This window comes from Hyaena hyaena, unplaced genomic scaffold (genome assembly GCF_003009895.1).
Source record: "Hyaena hyaena isolate Hyena2069 unplaced genomic scaffold, ASM300989v1 scaffold_723, whole genome shotgun sequence".
Taxonomy (NCBI): Eukaryota; Metazoa; Chordata; class Mammalia; order Carnivora; family Hyaenidae; genus Hyaena; species Hyaena hyaena.
In genome coordinates, this window is record NW_024081356.1 from 562,536 (window position 1) to 583,139 (window position 20,604).

Consider the following 20,604-nt stretch of genomic DNA (forward strand, 5'->3'; position numbering starts at 1 on the left):
AAGAATCACAAGTTTCCCACACGCATATACACAGAGAACACACCAAAGGCTAGACTTTTCTTTCAGAGTTTATTGTGTATTGTGTACACACACACTTCACAGGTGGTTTTGTTTTTTGTTTTTTAAAAAGTCTGTACACTTCACAAGACAGTACAAACTAGCTACAATCTGCTAGCTACACATTAGGACATTAACATAGCCCAAGATTTTTGCCCTAAAACAGGCAACTGTGCTACTCCAACTCTCTGAGAGAGATTTCCTTAGCTCATGTCACAGGGCCCACGTGCCTCCTCTTCCATAACTTCCACTTCTGGAACTGGGCCCACAAGCCCAAGCTCTATCTTGTTTACTTCTACTTCAGGTCCAGCTCTGTGAGAGTACTCTGAAGCTTCACTTCTTCATCTTCATATCTGCTTCAATGGCGCAGCGGCGCCCCCTGGTTCCCCCATCCTAGATGACAGGCAGACAAAGAAAGAGAGCATGAGTACAAGTTGGTTAGGAGGTGAAAGAGAAGTTGCAACAACAATGTTGGGAATTTGGTTTCTTGGGGAAAGAGGAAGAGAATCAGCAGAAAAATCCAGGATATGAGGGGAATAGATCTGTCTTCCCACAGAGTGGGCTAAAACCTCCTGCCAACAGTTTGTGAGGAGAGATAATGCAGGACAGAGTATCTTGCTCCTGCCCACTAGAGTCACTAGGAGTCACCTGGAGTCCCAAAGAATGACTATTAGTCATCCCACCCAGGCCCCAAACCATGTTCCAAGGAAGAGGGAGAGTAAAAGAAAGGTGGGAGGGTCAGAAAGGGCAGTGGATAGCGAGATTCTTGGCTAACATACCTGTCCAGCTGTTGGTCCCTATAAGAAAGGCCTTTCCTGCAGACTGACCCTGGCACTAGTTCCCTAGCACCTCCTGACAGTTGTTTTCCATGAGATCAGGACAATCAGAAGGCTTCTTTCCATCTGCTGCTCTCTCCCTGCAGCCCAGCTCCTCCTTCCTCTTGTGCAATACTTTGCTGTCTTCAATAGATAAAAGATCCTATTAACCAGCTTTGCAACAGCCAGCCAACTGCTTGGGGATCCAGAGTCACTGTTGCAGGCCAATAAGAAAGCAGGGAGATTACAGTGTTCCGTCTGTGGTACAGGCTGAGGCCTGTAGGCAAGATGAATTAGTGAACACTTTTGCTGGGCTAGGCCATTTTTACATTCTTAACATGCAAGGACTCTAAAATTTTAAAAGCTCATGAACACAAGTTGCCTTTGAGGCGACATGAAGAATAAAAATACCACCTTGCATTTGTGTAACACTTTAATATTTTTTTCAAGCCAGTTCCATACTTATTAACTCATTTTATCCTCACAACATCCCTGTGAGGTAGGCTGGACAGGTACCTCATTATATTAGCTCCATCACACAGATGAGGAAAACAAGGTTCCAAGAGATAATCCGGTGAGTTTCAGAACATGCGGCTTTTTAGCGTGATGTTCTTCCATTACATCATGCCTCAGTGCCCCGTAATGAACACAGAGCCAGAGGACTGTTCCAACTTTCAGAGGAAAAGGATACTACTTTAGGGCTAGCTTTACTAAGTTTATCTCTAATTCTACCAGCCACTACTATATGCAGTAGTCACTTTTACTAAGATCTTATCTTAAATTTTATAGAGTGTATATCAGGCATCGGTCTTGCAATTTAATATTAGGAAAAAAGAAAATAATTATGTGCTGGGTATCTGCTGGTATGAGGAACAATTTTTAGAAGCCAGTGAGTAGCTGCTGCTCTGAGCAATCATTTATTTCTAAGAAAAGAATTGGTAAAAGGTGGAGTCAAGAAATGAGGAGCAGATGCATCCTAGATCCTTACCAAGAATACCTCATTCCAGCCCAGTGAACTCATAAATAGTCCCTACCCAGCCCACACACACACACATGCAGAAAGACAGGAATGCAGAAGAGACAGTTTCTGACTCAATGACCTGAATAAAGAGAAGTTCAAGACACTGCCAAAGCCTGCATGTTGGATTTCCCTCTGCCACCCGCCCCCAGCAGGAGCTGAGAATTTTTGTGGCAACACCACCCCTTGCAGCCATTCAATACTTACAAAGAGAGAGAGAAGGAAGGCAGGAGAGCCCATGGGGACACTGTCCTGTTAGAGGACAAACAAACACTGATCAGGTTCCACAGAAACTCTCAGCCACAAGCATCCCAAACCTCAGGACAGAGACACAAGCACCACACACACAAAGACAAAATTTAAAAACTCAAGAACAAGAGGAAAGAGATCCAAAAGCAGTCTGGCCATTATGTCTCTGGAACAGGAACTGATGGTCCCCAACTGCTACAAGTCATTTCCCCGACCATGCAAGCACTCACGCAGAGAAATTAATAATTCACTCATTCAGCTCACAATTCCTTGTATGACTGGGTCTTTCAGTCACAGGAGGTTTCTTCAATGTTTGGATGCATGCAAACCACCACCATCCTAAGATTTATACATGTCTGTACACCACTGGAAGGTAGCAACCCAGCAGTTACCAAATAGCAAGTAGTAACATAAGGCTCCATGGATGCTTCAGACTTCTAGCACCGGAACACTGGCATACAGGCTCTTTCTTGGTCTCCTCACCTTCTCTGAAGAATCCTGTTTGCGGGTAGAATCTCTCCCTCGAAGACTTTTAGCACTGATCCCAGACTCAGATGTCTGCATAATCAACTGTGTGGCGAGGAATTGCTACAGGGAAAAGAAACAGGGTTGGCACCAAGATCTGATCCAGTATGGAAGAATTAAGACACTTTTGGCTTTGTAAACAGGACTTCGTATAATGAGTACCCTTTTGTAAACAGCATTCAAACACTTCTCAACTGATTACAAGTTTTGCATATTAGGTTTTAATTCTAGTTACGCATGCTAAAGAATCTAAAAATACTAAACATCTATAACTTTTAAAAAAAATATTTGTATTTGAGAGAGCGAGCGAGTAAGCAGGGGAGGAGCAGAGAGAGAGGGAGACACAGAATCTGAAGCCAACTCCAGGCTCCGAGCTGTCAACAGAGCCTGACACAGGGCTTGAACTCCTGGGTTTTGAGATAATGACCTACACCGACATCAGATGCTTATTAAACTACTAAGCCACCGAGGCGCCCCTAAATACATGTAACTTCTTTTGGGCTATCATACGGAATATCTCTTAAGAATGAGAAAGAGAAAAAAAACCTTAGATGAACCAAAGGCAATTTAATTTAGCAGATGATAGACAGAGATATATAACATCCCTTGGAAGTCCAACATCCCAGAGTGCCTGGTAATGCTGCTATAGAAGTCGATTATCCATGATGGAAAGAATTATATGCTATTTACTATGTACATACTTAATGTAATTTAAAAATAAAAAGGTATTCGTCATTTCATAAAAAAATTATTTAAAAACTTTAGGAAACTGAAGTTATTTGCCCAAAGAAGGGAGAATATTCTTGTAACTCTTTTACCAAGTCAACATGAGAAAACCAACATGAATCTAGGAAGAACAAAATTTTATGTTCCTAATTGTGTCCCTGATGACTATTCTAAGTAAAAGCCACAGCACCCTTTCTTGACCTCAGTATCAACTCTTCACCTGAGTATTTCTATTTCATCCTTACTAAAATACTAAAGATCCTCAAAGTACCTGGATCTGTTCTAAGACATCTCGCTGCATTTCTACTGCCATATGATAGACATCATGGTCCGAGCTATTATACATTACAGCATTCTGGAACATCAGCATAATGTCACGCTGAAATTCAGCTGTGCTGCGGATCAATCCATTTTCAATGTTTTTCTTAATAGTTGACAAATCCATAGGCCTAAAAAAACCCAAAAACCAAAATGGGTAAATGGAGGGGAAAAGGATACTACTGGATCTGACTATATTACTACTGTATATATCTTCTCGTATGTACCCTTAGTCTTAGCTGCCAGGACTCAAATACCAACCCTCTCACCCCAAAACATGCACTTAATCCAAAAACCAAAGTCACGCTATGTAGTAATTATTCACTGGAAAAGGCAATAAAGGGGGTTAATTCTTTTAGACTATCTTTGGTGATCCAGCCACTGAAATGATTAGTTTGCCACCTGGTTACCTTTACTCACATCAAAAACATTTGCTTTAAACTTACTGTCTAAAGCAAAAATCCATTAAAACTAAACAATTTACCATTCAGGAAAGTCAGCATGCTGAATGGATCATGGCTTACCTCTGTACAATGCTATGGTAGCCAGGTGCTATATCATCTGTAACAGGCTGCAGGAAGACATTGGCATATCTGTTCAAAAAAGGTAAGGTACAATGACTTAGTTATCCTTCAGAAATAGGTGAGGGAACATGATTTAAGTAGCTGAAGATTTTACGAGCCAATGCCACCAATCCCATACCAACCTATTCAGACTTCTCTCTAGTCATGAACATTGAGTAGGAACAGAAGAAAACATTCCCAGTGACTGCTAAAGCTCACTCACCTATGATTAGCTGCAGCTCTCCATACGAGCATGATAGCTTTCTTCCAGATTTTCTGTGCCTGAATAGCTTCCTGATCCTCGCTACAGACAGAGCTGAAATAAAATAAAGGAGTCCCATTAAGCAGAAGTTTAAAAAAAAAAAAATCCTCATCATTTCTTGTCAACTATTAGTTCCAGACCAAGAAAGAGAAGATGAAGAAGTAAGACTGAAGAAAAGATCCTCTCCTACTTCTCTCACCTTCACTGTCTTGACCTCAAAGAAGAATCTCAGATACTCACAACTGTGAAGAAGCAGGGCTGCTGGGGATGGAGTCTGCCAGTGTATGGGACTGCAGCGTAGCATTGTGTATGCTAAAGCCATCATCACTCTCGCTCACAGGGGGTTCATTATCCATTTCTGACAAATAGCCTTCTCCTTGATCTTCTTCCTTAGCCTCCTCTAGGCTGGCCGCTTCACTGACTCCATCTTCCTCCTCATCCTCACCTGGGGCATCCTTAGACACAGTGTGCTCCGGTCAACAATTGCAAGCAAAGCTATCCAGCAAAGCGTCATTAAACATGATCTTTTGGGTTAGATCAGTTCTAGAAAATGGCCTCACACTGCTTCCTGACTGAGCTCTCTATCACTTATACTACCATCTACTTACACTAACTGATCAAGTAATTTAGAACCTGGACAAAGAATAAGACCCAGGATCTCTTTAAAAGGAAGAAAAAAAAAAGCTACTTACTTAAGACTAAGCTAAGAGGCGTTCCTTCTTTCCCCTTGCTCTTGAGAGGAACTCTGACCCTGGGTACAAAGTTATCAAAAATAGTTTTTATTTTGTGTCTCATCTGATGGAGCAAGCTCACATCGCATTACTTTAAATCTGTTTATTACTATTTATTACTACTTTTAATAATTCTAAAAAGAAAACTCCAGATAATTTTCTTTGGATAGAGTAACTAATAATCTGATTTCTTATATGATCTGCCTTATTGGGCATCCCTATTTACTCCAAATCACTCCAGAGGTATCAAAGTTTCTTTGTGCATTATATGCAAAAGAAAGCTCTGTGTGATGTTCACAAACTCTTTCAGACGGGAAGCACATGTGGCCACAATACTGCCAATATGCCTGTCCACTGCAACTTTTCCCCATGCAACTTCTTTAACAAGTCTCATCTCAGAAAAAAATGGTGCACGTTTACTGAAATTCATTACAAAGGTAGTGCTAATGGGAAATCTAGTCACACAGCAAGAGGAATAAAGAAAAGTCTGAAATACCTTTATCTGGCTTCCAAAAATAGTCCCTGATTCTTCTTTCAATGAGTCTGCAGAGGAGAGAAAGACTACCTGAAGATTTTTCCAGCTTAGCCTTCCCCTTCCTATGGACAATAATCCCCTGCAGCTCTCCTTTCCATGCTGACCTATTCTACCTCCTCTACTTGCCCACAACCCACAATCCCTCAGAAGCCTAAGCAAAGGGTTTCAAGTTAGTTACAGAGTTCAGATTTCCTGGCCTTATGATTTACCTGACATTTCAAACTTGTGCTGAGTCTCTGCCTCTAAAGGATCTTCAATGGGATTTGAGCCATGTGATGGAGACAACATGCTTTCAGGGGATGCCTAAAGATCAAAAAAGAACATACCGTAAATACTGATATATCACTTCAACTTAGAGGTTTACTTTTTTAACATTTACTTATTTTTGAGAGAGACAGAGCATGAGCAGGGGAGGGGCAAAGAGAGGCAGAGAGAGAGAGAGAGAGAGACAGACAGACAGACAGAGACAGAGACACAGAATGTGAAGTAGGCTCCAGGCTCTGGCTTTAAGCACAGAGCCTGATGTAGGGCCCAAACCCATGAACTGGGAGATCATGACCCAAGCTGCAGTCGGATGCTTAACCAAGTGAGCCACCCAAGTGCCCCCAGAAGTTTATTTTTGAATGATGAGACTACAGAAGAAATTCTAAGTCCTACCCATGTGAAAGGAATCTGATGGTCACCTTACAAGGAACAGGATAAGTATATATAGCAATGATCGTACCTACAGGCTTTGGACATATCAACCATGTGACAATACAGAAATGCAACAGGAAAACCAAAGCCTAAGCAGTCACTTCTTACCTAAGGTATAACCCCCCCCCCATCCTCCCAGCCCAATTTATTTATTTTAATGTTAATTTTTTAAACTTTTCGTTTTTTTTTTTTTTAAGTTTTTATTTATTTTGAGTTAAGAGAGTGGCCATGGACAGGGGAGGGGCAAAGTGGGCGAGAGAAGATCCCAAGCAGGCTCTGCACTGTCGGCGCCAATTTGGGCCTCTAATTATGAACTGCGAGATAATGACTTGAGTTGAAACCAAGTTAGACGCTTAACCGACTGAACCACCCAGGCACCTCTAATGTTTGTTTATTTTTGAGAGAAAGAGAGCTCACACCTATCAGGTGGAGAAGGGGGGGGAGGGAGAGAGGGAGAGAGGGAGAGAGGGAGCGGGGGAGAGAGAGAGAGAGACTGACTCCCAAGAAGGCTCCGCTGTCAGCATAGAGCCTAAGCTGGGTCTCAATCTCAGGAACTGTGAGATCATAGCCTGAGCCAAAATCAAGAGCGGGCCACTTAACCAACTGAACCATCTAGATGCCCCTCCCAGGCCAATTTTAAATACCTCTGTCTTCACAGCTGTAAGTGGAGTCTCATCGCCTTTCCCACTGGAAACATCTGCTTCAACAATCTCTCCCGGGGCAATACTTCTCGGTTCCTCATCTAAGTCCTGACTTCTGAGTTCTGGTGGCTCCATACTTGTGGTTGGAACAACTCCAGCTACTATTTCAGGACCTGAGATGCCTTGCTCTGGTTCTGCAGGTTCCATTTTAATCTCAACACTGGGCTCCCTGATGTCCACCAGTTCATGGATTCCTTTGTTTTCAGTTTCTTCAAAGTCCAGTCTTTCTTGCTTCACTGTCATCTCGGGTGCAGGGAGAGATACGGGCTTGTCCCGCTCCTGCTGGATAGGGTGCTCCCAGGGGCCAGGCAGGGACTGGGGATCATCATTCTCTTCACAGAATGACAGTGCCGCTTCTACTGCTGCCACATCCAGCACTTCAGGATGATCATCTACCTGTCCCATAATACATACACTGATGAAGTCAAAGAAAAAAGCCCAAGTCCCTCAATTCTGTTAGCACCAAATGAGATAACCTCAATCTGTAGCTTCTCTCTCCATCTTCTCCATGCAGAAGCAATGGACAGGCACCTGTCCTGTGCAAACCAGTAACACAGGGATGGCTGGGGAGATGACTAACATGAGCACCAAAGGGCTTTGGGACCATGGAGACGGAGGTGGGAAGAAGCAGGAAAAACGTTTGTTTATGTAACTACAAGAAGCAAAGAGAGGCTGAGGAGAGAAGCCTATGTAGGACTAATGAGAGATTCTTTTAGGCTTTGCTGAATAGTTACCTTGTCCTCAATGATGGCAATGATGTCTCCAACTGTCTCAAAGTCCAGTTCTTCACCTGTGTAAGATACAGCAATATCCATCTTTTCAGCTAGATCTATATCTTCCTTCCCATCTATGCTGGGAGGCTTTGATCCTCCAGGAGCCTCTGCTACCCCTGATCGGAAACACTCTTCTTTGATAGAATTGATGATCATGGAGATTTCGCTGCTATCCATGGAAACAGTCACAGTATGTGGATCCCCCACAGCCTCCATGGGGACACAGGTGTCAGGCTGACTCACTGAATAACAGGAAAAGAAAAGAATTTCAGAAGCTTATCTGGTACCAAGTGATCACCTGGAGATCAACCAAGGCAATAGAGAGATGTCAAGTACCCACACACTTAAACTCAAAAAAAATTACCTTAGATCTACATGTGCCTATGTCTTCTGGTCCCCACTTTTATCTAGAAAGTAGGGTGAAAATACTTTCTCAAGCCTACTCAGATGTGTACACTTAGCCCCTTTCCCCCAACACATAAACACCCACCCACATCTTCTCACATTCCTGTTTTTCTAAGGACAAAGATGTCCATGGAGAACAGGATAGAAGCATTTGAATTGGAGATGATGCTCTTGGTCTGCTTCCTCTAACTGAAGTTCGAAATGAAATGTTGGACCTAATGGCTGCTCAGGGCGTGGGTCAGGGACGCACCTGGAGCTACACTCTCAGGAGTGGAGACAGCCGGAGCAGAGGATGGTGCTGGCAGCGCAGGCATCATGACAATGGTAGCCTGGGACACAGACTCTACAGGGGGTGGCACAAGTTTAACTGGAGGTTCACTGGCAACAGTAGTGAAGGAAGCAAGAGGAGTGGTGAACTGTGTAGGACCAGCTTCTAAAAGCCGGGAAAGAGTAGGAGCACCTAACAGACAAAGAGGTACACAAAATGAGGTAAGAGGAAAGCACATGAATAAGAAGCAATAGCCATTTTAAGACTCAACCAAGAAAAGTTTTAGTCTCAAAGGATGAAAGGAACCCCTCTTTTGAATAAGCTCATTATCTATTTCCTTATTTTTTCCAACCCTACTAATAAAGATCTTCTTCCAAGTTAGGAGTAAACCAAAGTACTAGCATACACAACATATATGAAAACTGGATGGAAATTCTTCCCCAGAAGAAAATTAAGTAACAACAAAACCACAAAAAAGTGGTATGAATAAATCTGTCACTTGTGCTGCAGTTAAGCATGCTGTAAACCACCCATTCAAATACATCCTTGTAAAGTACGTATGTCATAGTTAATTTAAAAAAAAAAAAAAAAAAAAGGCAAACTATCCAAGGCCACAAAATCAGTAATGTGGGAGACCTGAGACTCAAGTCCAATTCTGTGGCTCCAAATCTTGATCCCCTGTACTATAGTCTCAGGTATATCTAGTGCCTTTCCATAATTTTGCCAGCCCCAGAGAACCAACTTCACAACTAACTCCACTATTCTTCTCATCAATATCTATGATGTGGTCATCCAAGGCTATCACTATTTTGAAGACAGAACGGATTTACAATATGGGGCACTAGGTGGTTTAACAGGTAAGGTAGCTCCAAAAAGAGTTGGGCTTTACATCTAGGATTGACAGTTGCTTATTATCAAAGGCTAGAAAACAAAGATCGCCAATACTAAGGTCAACATCTTTGCAGTAAAGTATGTAATGGAAAAGTGTTGACTTACCTGAGGCAGCAGGGGAGGCTGCAACAGTGTTGGGTGTTTGCTGCATCTCCCCACCATGTATCATGGGAAGAACCCCGCCTACCTCCAGGAGGACACCTGTACTGTTCAAGTGGCCAGAAGCCACAGCCATTTCACTCTCATTGACCTATTAGGGAAGAACAGAGGTGAAGGATACACTCAAGCTTTCCTTTACTACCACTTCCCAAAAGCGCTTCAGCAGTTGACCAGACTTCATGGAGTTAATATTCATAGAGAATAATTTCAGATCCAAGGGAATCTCTAATTTTTAAAACTTATTTGACAGAGTTCTCTGTAGAAGAGAACCAAAACAGATGTGGTTTCAGATAACTCAGGACCCGAGGATACTATCAACTTACTGGTTTTTTGTTTCTGTTTTTGTTAAATTAACATTTAATTAGGAAATTCTTTCTCTTTTGAACTTTATTTTTTCCATGTCATATTTTAGGTCCCAGGTACTCCCTTCCAAAGTACTAAATCACCACAGCTCTCAAACACCCACAGAAGTCTCCATACCAGTCTGGGGCTAGTAGGCAGGAGGCTGCCCTTCTTCAAGAGCTCTGACAGCAGAGGGGAGGGGGGTGGAGTTGCTTTCTGTCCAAGCATCTTTTTCTGGGGTGAATCATCTGTTACTGGGGTCATGGGGGCTTCTAAGGGTGCAGAGCCTGGAGGAAGGGTGTCAGGAATCCCAGGAAACGAGGTGACTGGGGTACTCGGCAAAGTCCCAGGGGTTACCTAAGAGACAACAGAGAACCTTTATCTGACTTCTCATACTCTGGAAGGTTCCCTACTAATCTGGATGGGTTAGTGTGTCTAACTATTACTTTATTAGTCCTGAGTGAAACTGCCCAGAAACCCTCTACCCCTCCTGCTCTCAGCCACACCTTTCTTCCACAATTCTTTTCTTCCACCCAAACTCACAATTCCACCCAACCTGCCTTTTACAAACTCCTTAACCATTACCAATATTATATTTACAAGAAAACCATCCCTCATTTCAGCGCTTACAAACAACTCCTTGACACAGTATTTTTACCTATCTTTCAAAAGGTCAAAAGGCTCAACGTTTTTAGGTCCATTCTTATCTTAGAGCACAGAACATGGTAAATTAAGTCTTTGGCATTGAGACCAAGAGAGGAAATTGCCTCTAGGCCAAAAGTGGTTTCATCACTCAGCTCTCTGCTGGCTTATTGCCCCTTTGCTGATTGATTCCTGCAGATGAAAATATACTCACTCCAGAGGTGGCCTCTTCCATTGTAGTTGTAGTCAAGTCTCCAAGTGGATAATCACCTCCTGGGGAGGCAGAATCTATAGGAGAGCGGACCATCACAGTGGGTAATCTCCGAGGGGGTGTTTTTACTGCTTGACGAGCTAAAACATAAAAGACAACAATTTCTAAGTTTTCAAGATTAAATGAAACTAGTCACAATTCTGCTATCCCATAATAAAAGACAAATAGGGATGTTGCCTAATTAAAGAAGTATTCTGAGTTTGGATTAGAAAACTTTAACACTTTTGGGAGATGGTAACTTTTTTTTTTAAATAATCTCTACACCCAACATGGGACTCAAACTCACAGCCCTGAGATCATGTGTCACACACATGCTCTTCCAACTGAGCCAGCCAGGCACCCTGAGGCAAGTAAGTTTTTAGACTCATTTTTCCTAAGCGTAATTCTCACTGTAAGCAAACTCAATGAACTATCTCATAGGTCCTTGGAATAGGAAAGTGGTTTAAACATCCTTCAATATCCTCTTCAACAACTTATTATTAAGATTTTGTTTTTAACAAGAGGAAAGACCTCACTAGTTCAGAGCATATATTCCTAGTTACAAAAGTTTATGCTCTTATCCAGTGACTGGGCTATTCTTAATCTTCTTATAGAGAGTTGCTTTCTAAAAACTTAATTACATTCAACACCTATATTATCAAGCCTTTGCATCCTAAAAGGACTCAAAGTCTAGAGAGAATGAAGAACTCATTTTCCAAGAGTTTCTTCCTGGATATAAAGGGGTGTTTTTATTCTGGTAAAAAAGAAGAGGATATAGAAAAGTGCACAAATAAAACAGAATTAATGGATTCTACGTTATAATATAGACTTCAGTGGTTATTAATATGCAGTACCATATATATAGTTAATTGCTAAACAGAGTCATGAGGAGGTTCCATTTACCTTGATATGCAGCATCTGTAGCCTTCCTCTTTACTTCAGCCTCCTCTTCCTCCAATTTCTTTTTCCTAAAGAGGGAAGTAAGGGTAAGATCCTAGCCAGCTCCACCATAAGTCATAGTGTTCTCACAAAGTAATTTTTGTTAGGTTAGCACTATGGAGGAAAAACCTAAAAAAAAAATTTCCTGTTCCAGCCAAACAGGAAATTTTTAGTGTACTGCCAAACTACCAGCTCTTCACTCAGGCAAACTAAAGCCATTTTTAAGTTAAAACTAAGTTACATCCTCATGGTGAAACATTCCATCACATTATCATCTATAACTCATTCTCCCCTCCCAGCTACCAGGCCATTCTCCAGCTTTTCCCTTCGAGAATCACTCAAGACTAAAGGGATGGCAGATGGGAGGAGATAAGCCAGATTACTTGAAGAAAAAAGGTGATTAAAACAGCAAAAGGTATATATATAGAAGGAAGAACAATATAATATAACCCACATCACAATGTCATTGCAAAGCTCATCCAGCCTGCTGTCCATATGGCCAGCTTGAATTAGTTCTGCATCTCTCTTCAGCCGTCTAGAAAGAAAGAAAAATAAGTTAAACGGGTCTTTTAATCTATTATTTAAAAAATTCTGATGAGTACCAAAAGTCAGCCCCTTTGGTCTCTCCCAACCATTTGACATTCTAAGTACCTATATTTTTCTTGGGTTTCCTTTATCACTTTCTTTAGTTCCTCAACTCGTTCGGCAGTCAATTTCCGAACAATGACATCTTCAACAGTTTCCACCACTTCTCCCTTTTCACCTCTTTTCCGTCTGTAGAAAATTTTAAAACAAAAACACACATTTGAATAGAAGAACATTTGTTCCCACTCCCACTTGATTTCTTTGAGCCTCTCCACCATCTAACCAGGTAACATCTGCTCTATTTTTATCACCCAGTAATATTAATAGATATAAAACAGAATTCCACAGTAAACATTTTCACTAAAGAGATGTGGCTTTGTACTCACTTTGGGGTCTCAGTGGTCTCTAGAAGCTCTGAGTACTGGGAAGCACAGTGCTATGAAAAATAAGTAAAAATATGATGAGCAAGCCTGGAAAGGAATGATCTTTCAAAGTTTTAACGTATCAAACTAAGGCTTACAGAGGAGAGCTATATGTAAGATAGGAGTGGTCTCTAAGAGGGCAAATCACTTTGCAGTCAAATCAGTTTAAAATATTCAATATCAGGACACCGAACAGGGAGTCTTCTAACCTAGAATTTATATATGCAAGGAAAAACAACCCAATAGCCAATATATAATTAATGTCTACTGAATAGTTACCACATGCAAGGTATTGTGTAAATGCTTTACAGGTATTCCTTCCAACTATTTCTTTACAACAATCCTAAGTACTTTATCTCTATTTTAAAAGTGAGAAAACGGAAAATCATAGTCCAAAGATTCTAAGTGAAGTAATATTAAACTCAGATCTTTATAACTCCCAAGCTTGGGCCCTCCTTACTGTTAGTTACACAGACAACAGTTTATAATATGAATATACATGGGCAGATTGGCCAACAGTGGGAAAAAGCAAAAGGTATTCTCAACTATTATCACAGCCTTGTGATTAAAGGGCAGGGCTTGGAAGAGAACACATTTCACATCTCTAAGACTACTCTAAAAGAGCACTTGCTTGGAAACTTACTTTTTGAGAGAACCAGTCTGGAGGGCGGCCAGGTTCTGCAAAGGGTTTGATCGCTCTGCTAACTGATACCCTACACAAAATGAGAAAAGCCTATTACACACTAAATAAGAAAAAAAAAGGGGGAAGAGGGGAAGGTATACTAAGAGTTCAAGGTCTGGTGTACAGAATTTAGAGTAATAAATTGCCACCACAAAGTATTCTAGAATATGTGACTACAGAAAATGACACAACTACTTTAAAGTCATTTAGAGGGAAAGAATCATTGCGAAACCGTTTTCCCAGGTGATATATCTCCTGGCTGAAGTGAAGGTATTAGAGTCTAGCATATTATCATTTCTGTTCATTTGGAGAAGTATTTTCATGTTGATTTTGGCTCTTTCAAAGAGATCTGTTTTTTGAAAATAAGTCTGTAATATATTCCAGACTAAGAAGTTATCTTTTAGGGTGCATGAGTGGCCCAATCAGTTAGGCATAAAACTTCAGCTCAGATTATCACCTGGAGGTTCATGAATTCCCCACATCAGGCTCTGCACTGACCGTGAGAAGCCTGCTTGGGATTTCTCTCTTTGCCCCTTCCCTACTTGCACTCTGTCAAAATAAATAAGCCTAAAAAAATTTTTTTAACTAAAAAAGTTATCTTTTGGTTCACTAATACAGCTCACAGGAATGTAATATATAAAAAATAACCTAACAGGGGAGCCTGGGTGGCTCAGTCAGTTAAGCTTCTGACTCTTAGTTTCAGCTTAGATCATGATTTCAGAGTTCCATGAGTTGGGGTCCCATGCACCAGTAATGCAGAGCCTGCTTGGAATCCTCTCTCTCTCTCTTTGCCTGACCCTTCCCCACTTGCACTGTTTCTGTCTCCCTCAAAATAAATAAATAAGTAAACTTTAAAAAGGTAATAATAATAATCTAACAAAGAAGCAAGTACCAAGAGGCAAGCATAATGTGGACTTGATCAGACCAACAGTTAAGTTTTTCCTAAATGCCTCCAAGGGATTTAACTTCACCTCAACAAAACATTAAATAGACCATAAAAATAACTATAAAATGTATGTGGCAAAAAGGAACATATGTACTACATAATATTAAGTGAAAAAATGACACAAATTTCTGCTATGATGCAATCATGGAATCTTAAAAAGTTGTAGATAAAAAGACAAAAAAATAGGCTGAAATTAAAAACAATTCTAGAATGGGATCACAGAAGTGTGTAAAGGGGCTTTAACTGGGTCTATGTTTCTTTCTTTAAAAAGATCTTAAGAAGGGGCGCCTGGGTGGCTTAGTCGGTTAAGCGTCCGGCTTTCGATTAGGTCATGATCTCGCAGTTCGTGGGTTCGAGCCCCGCAGTGGGCTCTGTGCTGACTGCCAGCTCAGAGCCTGGAGCCTATTTCAGAGTCTGTATCTCCCCCTCTCTCTGACCCTCCCCTGCTCATGCTGTCTCTCTCTCTCTCCTAGAAATAAATAAAAATATTAAAAAAAAAAAAAAAGATCTTAAGAAAACATGACAAACCATTAAGACTTATTAAATCCATGTACTGGGTACATGGATACCCTATATTATTCTCCACACTACTCTATATGGTTAAAAAGCTACATAGCTTTAAAAAGAAAAAATTTTTAAATTTTATGTTCAGATAATGGTATCACACAGCTTTTCTCCTTTATAAACTTCAATATTGTTATATGGACAGCTATCAGCAAAAAATAAAGTTTGATACATAATTTACACTTTGTGCCAAGACAAGCCCCAAATGAATCAAAGATTTAAATATTTTTAAAAACTTAACTAGGGGCACCTGGGTGGCTGTCAATTAAGCATCAGTTAAGGATTAAGTTATTCCTTGCTTGGGATTCTCTCTCTTCCTCTTTGCCCCTTCCTGCTCACCGGCTCCCTCGGAGTGCTCTTTCTCCCTCTCTCTCAAAATAAATAAGTAAACAAACATTAAAAAAAACTTAACCATGGATGTACTAGAAGAAACAAAGAATTATTTTTAATCTCAGACTAGAGAAAAACTTTCTATAAATATGTCACAAAATCCAGGACCTGTTAAAAAATTATTAATAAGCTAAATGTATTTTAAGAGTCTTAATGTAAAAATATTACCAAAAAAAGAAAAATGGCACACTTTTTTTTTTTAATGCATCTCATAACTCGAAGAAATGGCTAATCTCCCTAGTATATAAGAAGCCCTCCCCCAGGGGCACCTGGGTGGTTTAGTCGGTTAAGCGACCGACTTTCGCTTAGGTCATGATCTCGCGGTTCGTGGGTTCGAGCCCCGCGTCGGGCTCTGTGCTGACTGCCAGCTCAGAGCCTGGAGCCTAATTCAGTCTGTGACACCCACTCTCTCTGACCCTCCCCTGCTCACGCTGTCTCTCTCTCTCTCCTAGAAATAAATAAAACATTAAAAAAAAAAAATTAAAAAAAAAAAAAAAAGAAGCCCTCCCCCAACTAAGGACGAAAGACAAATAATCAACAAGAAAAAAGGAAGAAAGCACCTTACAAAAAAAGGCAATATAAATGACTCTTTAACACACAAAGATATTCAACTTCACTCACCATAAGATAAATGTAAATGAAAAATATAAAAATATGAAAACTATGTCTTACCTTTTATAATATCGTGAAAGATCAAATATATCTAACAACCAGGACACCAAAAAACAAGCACTGCGATGGATTACCAAGGGAGGATACACAGAAACAATCTCTGAATAAGTCAATTTGAAATACTTATCAAATTCTATAATGTCATATATTCTTTGACCCCATAATTCTAAAACAGTTTATATACAATTATGCAAAGTCCTATTTGTATTAGGAAATGTCCATCAACTGAGCTACAGGTAAATAAATTACAGTATAGCTAGATCACAATATCACACAGCTACTTAAAAGTCAGTTAAGGGGCACCTGGGTGGCTTAGTCAATTAAGCATCTGACTTCCGGGTTTGTGAGTTTGAGCCCTGCGTGGGGCTCTGTGAGGACAGCGAGGAGCCTGGAGGGTGCTTCGAATTCTGTGTCTCCCTCTCTCTACCCTTCCCCCACTCACGCTCTGTCTCTCTCTCTCAAAAATAAACATTTAAAAAAAGTCAGTTAAGGGTCTGACTTCAGCTCAGGTCATGATCTCGTTATCTGTGAGTTTGAGCACCGCCTCGGGCTCCGTGCTAATAGCTCAGAGCCTGGAACCTGCTTCAGATTCTGTGTTCCCCCCTTCTCTCTCTGCCCATCCCTCACACACACACTCTCTCTCTCTTTCAAAATTAAACATTAAAAAAAAGGAGAAATACATGTATTTGCTAATGTATATAAAATTAATGCCAAAGATACACAAGTAATGAACACTTTAAGAAAATGCTAACAATGGTAGATGAGGTATAGCAATGGAAGACACGGTGTGCCATTCTGAATTTTCAAACTAATGACTTAGTACCTCCAAAAAAAGAAATGCAATTTAAAATTTCAAAGTTTTACATGTTATTATACTATTTTTAATCTGTGATTTATCATATTAGTGTGACTCATTTTGTCTTGGGGTTTACCATTTAATTTGGTTCAAGAACACCTATTACCTAGGATATTCAGATTTCACCTTTAAAAAGTTATTTGAAGGGTACCTGGGTGGCTCAGTTGGTTAAATGACCGATTTCGGCTCATGATCTCACAGTCGGGCTCTCTGCTGACAGTTCAGAGCCTGGAGCCTGCTTTGGATTCTGTCTTCCTCTCTCTCTGCCCCTCCCCCGCTCACACTCTGTCTCTCTCTCTCTCTCAAAAATAAACATTAAAAAAAATCCTTTTTAAGTTATTTGGAAAATATATAAAGCTACAGAAATGCTAAGTATAAGCAGAAATGGTGCCTCTACAGACTCACTTGAACAATTAAAAGAGTAGAGATCTACCACATAAACACATATTGGTCTATTAAATAATTGTAAGGCTTAAAACAAGTAAAAGGTGTCTTTAAATCCAAAGGAAAAGAAGAGGAAAAACAAGCATATGTTAAAAAATAAAAATGGGTATGATCTAGAAATAAAAATTTACAAAATTTGGAAACTAGAGTCCTTACTTCTTTGAAAAGAAATACTGAGTGCCAAGACAATTTCAATAGGCAAAGAACAGGGGCGCCTGGGTGGCTTAGTCGGTTAAGCGTCCGACTTTCGCTTGAGTCATGATCTCGCAGTTCGTGGGTTCGAGCCCCGCGTCCGGCTCTGTGCTAACTGCCAGCCTGGAGCCTGTTTCAGTCTGTGACTCCCTCTCTTTCTGGCCCTCCCCTGCTCACACTGTCTCTCTCTCTCTCTCCTAGAAATAAATAAAAATATTAAAAAAAAAAAAATAGGCAAAGAACAGTCTTTATAACGAAGACCGGGACAACTGCAAATCTATGGGTAAAAGAGACCCTTACCTTACAACCTACAGAAAAATTAACTCAAAATGGACCACAGACCCACATATAGAGAGCTAAACTATAAAGCTTTGGGCACGCCTGGCTGGCTCAGTTGGAAGAGTATGGGACTCTTGATCTTAGGGTTTTGAGTTCGAGCTCCACACAATGGGTAGATAGATTACTTAAAAACATAAGCAAATAAATATAAAAAACTACAAAGTTTTGAAAATACAGAAGTAAATGGTTTCTTACCTATGACACCAAAAGCATAAGCAACACACAAAAATACTAGACATATCAAAATTAAAAACTTTTGTGTTATAAATGAAACCATTCAAGAAAATGAAAAGACTCCACACAAAATAAAAGAAAAATTTGCAAATTATCTGACAAGCTATTTGTGTCCAGAATATTTACAGAATTCTTAAAGCTCAATAATATACAAATAATCCAAAGGATCTGAGTAGACATTTTCCAAAAGATATACACATGACCAATAAGCACCTGAAAAGATGTTCAACAACCTTAGTTATCAGGGATATACAAATCAAAACCACAATGACATACCATATGGTACCCACTAGCATGACAGACAGTAAGTGCTGTCAAGCATACAAAAGAAAATTCATTGCCTGTGGGAATGCAAAAAAGATGGGGCCCATTAAAAAAACATAGTTCTGCTATTTCTCATATTATATGATTCCATTTATATGAAGTGTCCAGAAGAGGCAATCTAGAGAGACCGAAAGTAGACCAGAGTATTTGCCTGAGGGTAGGCGTGGGGGTGGATGTTAGGGAGGTGGAGAGGAGACTGTCAAGTGGCAGCTAAGGAAAGGATAAGAGAATGCTTTTAAGAGTAATAAAAATGTTCTAAAATTAGACTGTGGTGATGATTACACAACTTTGCCAATATACTAGGTAAATATTATGGTATTTGAATTAAATCTCAATAAAGCTGTTAAAAAACAAATACTGCTTAAAGGTTAGTAAGATTAACTTAAAAAATCCACTAGTGTAATAATAAAATACCCAACAGTTTCTAAGATCCAAGAAAGCAGCCATCTTAGATGCCTTACCAATTTTGATCTCCACTCCTCATGACCGAAGAGGCTAAACAGAGCTTCTCTCGGATGGACCATGGTTCTGTAGGGCCAGTACTCAGCAGCTTGTGTTCTAAAAGGAGAAAAGTCTTAGAGAACAAACCACTGAGACACTAGTTCTAAGGCCCAAAGGAAGGACTAAAAGCCTAATGCAAAACATCCCTACTTGTAAGAATAGAATGAGTTACTATCACCGAATCTTGATTTTCACCTAATAAAACACTACCGAGAAGGTACCTACGCAAATTGCACTGAACACCTGACAAAGCATTTTATTTCTTCAAATGACATGCCTACTTCGTTTTATTCTAAAAATGGAAGAGGAATATCTGAGTAAGATAAGGCAGCTGTCGGAGAGGCCCAATTTTAAGAATACTTTATTCCAGGGGCGCCTGGGTGGCTTAGTCGGTTAAGTGTCCGACTTTCGCTTAGGTCATGATCTCGCGGTTCGTGGGTTCGAGCCCCGCGTCGGGCTGTGTGCTGACTGCCGGCTCAGAGCCTGGAGCCTGTTTCAGTCTGTGACTCCCTCTCTCTCTGACCCTCCCCTGCTCACGCTGTCTCTCTCTCTCCTAGAAATAAGTAAAAAACATTAAAAAAAAAAAAAAGAATACTTTATTCCAACTAGAACGCAAAGGCTTATTTCCCAGGATTCCGAGCGGCTACCCCTTTCTCCCACTCGAGCGTACTGCCCTGCCTCCTTCTTAGCATAAACTTGTTTACTTCTCCCAGTACATCCACCCCCACGTAGCTGTGGGGCCTAAAAGACCTTTTCAATGTATCAAACAGAGGAAAATGGCTGAGATGCACAAAATGCAGTTTCCGATAAAACTAACAGTAAAGGTACCCAGTTTCTCTGGGAGATAGAGTACGGGCCTCAAAAACGTTAGAAAACTAAAGGCTTTTTGAGAGCAGGCTACTCCGTACGGCTCCCAGCATTTCTTCGTCTGCACACTCAAGTCTCCAGAGTCCCTTTATCTTTCAGCACGCTGAGCTCCCAAACACACAACGATTCGGCGAGCTGCTTCTCTCAAATCTCCGCAGCCTTCCTGAGACACAAGACCCTTCCCTTCTGGGCGTCTAATCATTGGTCTTCACGATACGATCAAGGGCAGGTCTTTGAAGACCCTGGGGTCTTGAACAAATCACTGCCCCTATTCCCTAAGCGCGTGACAGAAATCTGGTGCCTAGTCTCCGGTCTAAGAGGAATTCCACACAAAAACAGCGGGCATACTTACTACCGGTTCCAGTCGCCATCTTGGCCCCGAAGACTCCAACCCCCTCCCAGGGAGGACTGCCGGGTGGGGCTGAAGCCCGGGAACTCTGGGAAATAGAGTCCAGACGTTTGTTCGCGGTGCCTCCTGGGAAGCGTAGTCCCAACCTTCAGGACGAGCAAGCTCCCTAAACCAGGTTTTTTGAGCGCTCTTGGGAAGCAATGTGTTAAAAAGGATGGCGCTAAAGCTTCAGAATTTCCTTTAAGTTTCCTAGAAAAGAAATGCCTAGGATCCAAGGAAAAGTGTTAAGCGCGAAGAATTCTAGGCTGTCCCAAATCCAAACTCCGACAGTTGGTAACCCGGACCCATATTACCACGGTAGAGGTCAGGACA

General features: G+C 40.9%; 1 protein-coding gene across 5 annotated transcripts; it reads right to left on the reverse strand.

The window, feature by feature from the left end:
- Positions 1-50: 50 nt before the first annotated feature.
- LOC120220743 (bromodomain-containing protein 8) lies at positions 51-20,588 on the reverse strand. Of its 5 annotated transcripts, XM_039217913.1 has the most exons (22): positions 20,236-20,586; positions 18,977-19,073; positions 13,516-13,585; positions 12,837-12,886; positions 12,517-12,639; positions 12,320-12,400; positions 11,830-11,894; positions 10,891-11,027; positions 10,173-10,391; positions 9,639-9,783; positions 8,625-8,834; positions 7,931-8,211; positions 7,140-7,592; positions 6,009-6,102; positions 5,761-5,807; positions 4,774-4,988; positions 4,495-4,587; positions 4,233-4,301; positions 3,662-3,839; positions 2,623-2,727; positions 2,098-2,142; positions 51-450 (listed from the first exon to the last, which is right to left on the reverse strand). In XM_039217913.1, exons 1-22 carry the CDS (start codon positions 20,252-20,254, stop codon positions 391-393), a joined length of 2,856 nt encoding a protein of 951 aa, XP_039073844.1. In that variant the 5' UTR covers positions 20,255-20,586; the 3' UTR covers positions 51-390. The 5 variants fall into 5 exon arrangements, with proteins under 5 accessions (XP_039073844.1, XP_039073845.1, XP_039073847.1 ...); XM_039217914.1 differs by lacking the exon at positions 2,098-2,142 and having other exon boundaries at positions 20,236-20,588; XM_039217916.1 differs by lacking the exon at positions 10,173-10,391 and having other exon boundaries at positions 20,236-20,585.
- Between the last annotated feature and the right edge of the window lie 16 nt (positions 20,589-20,604).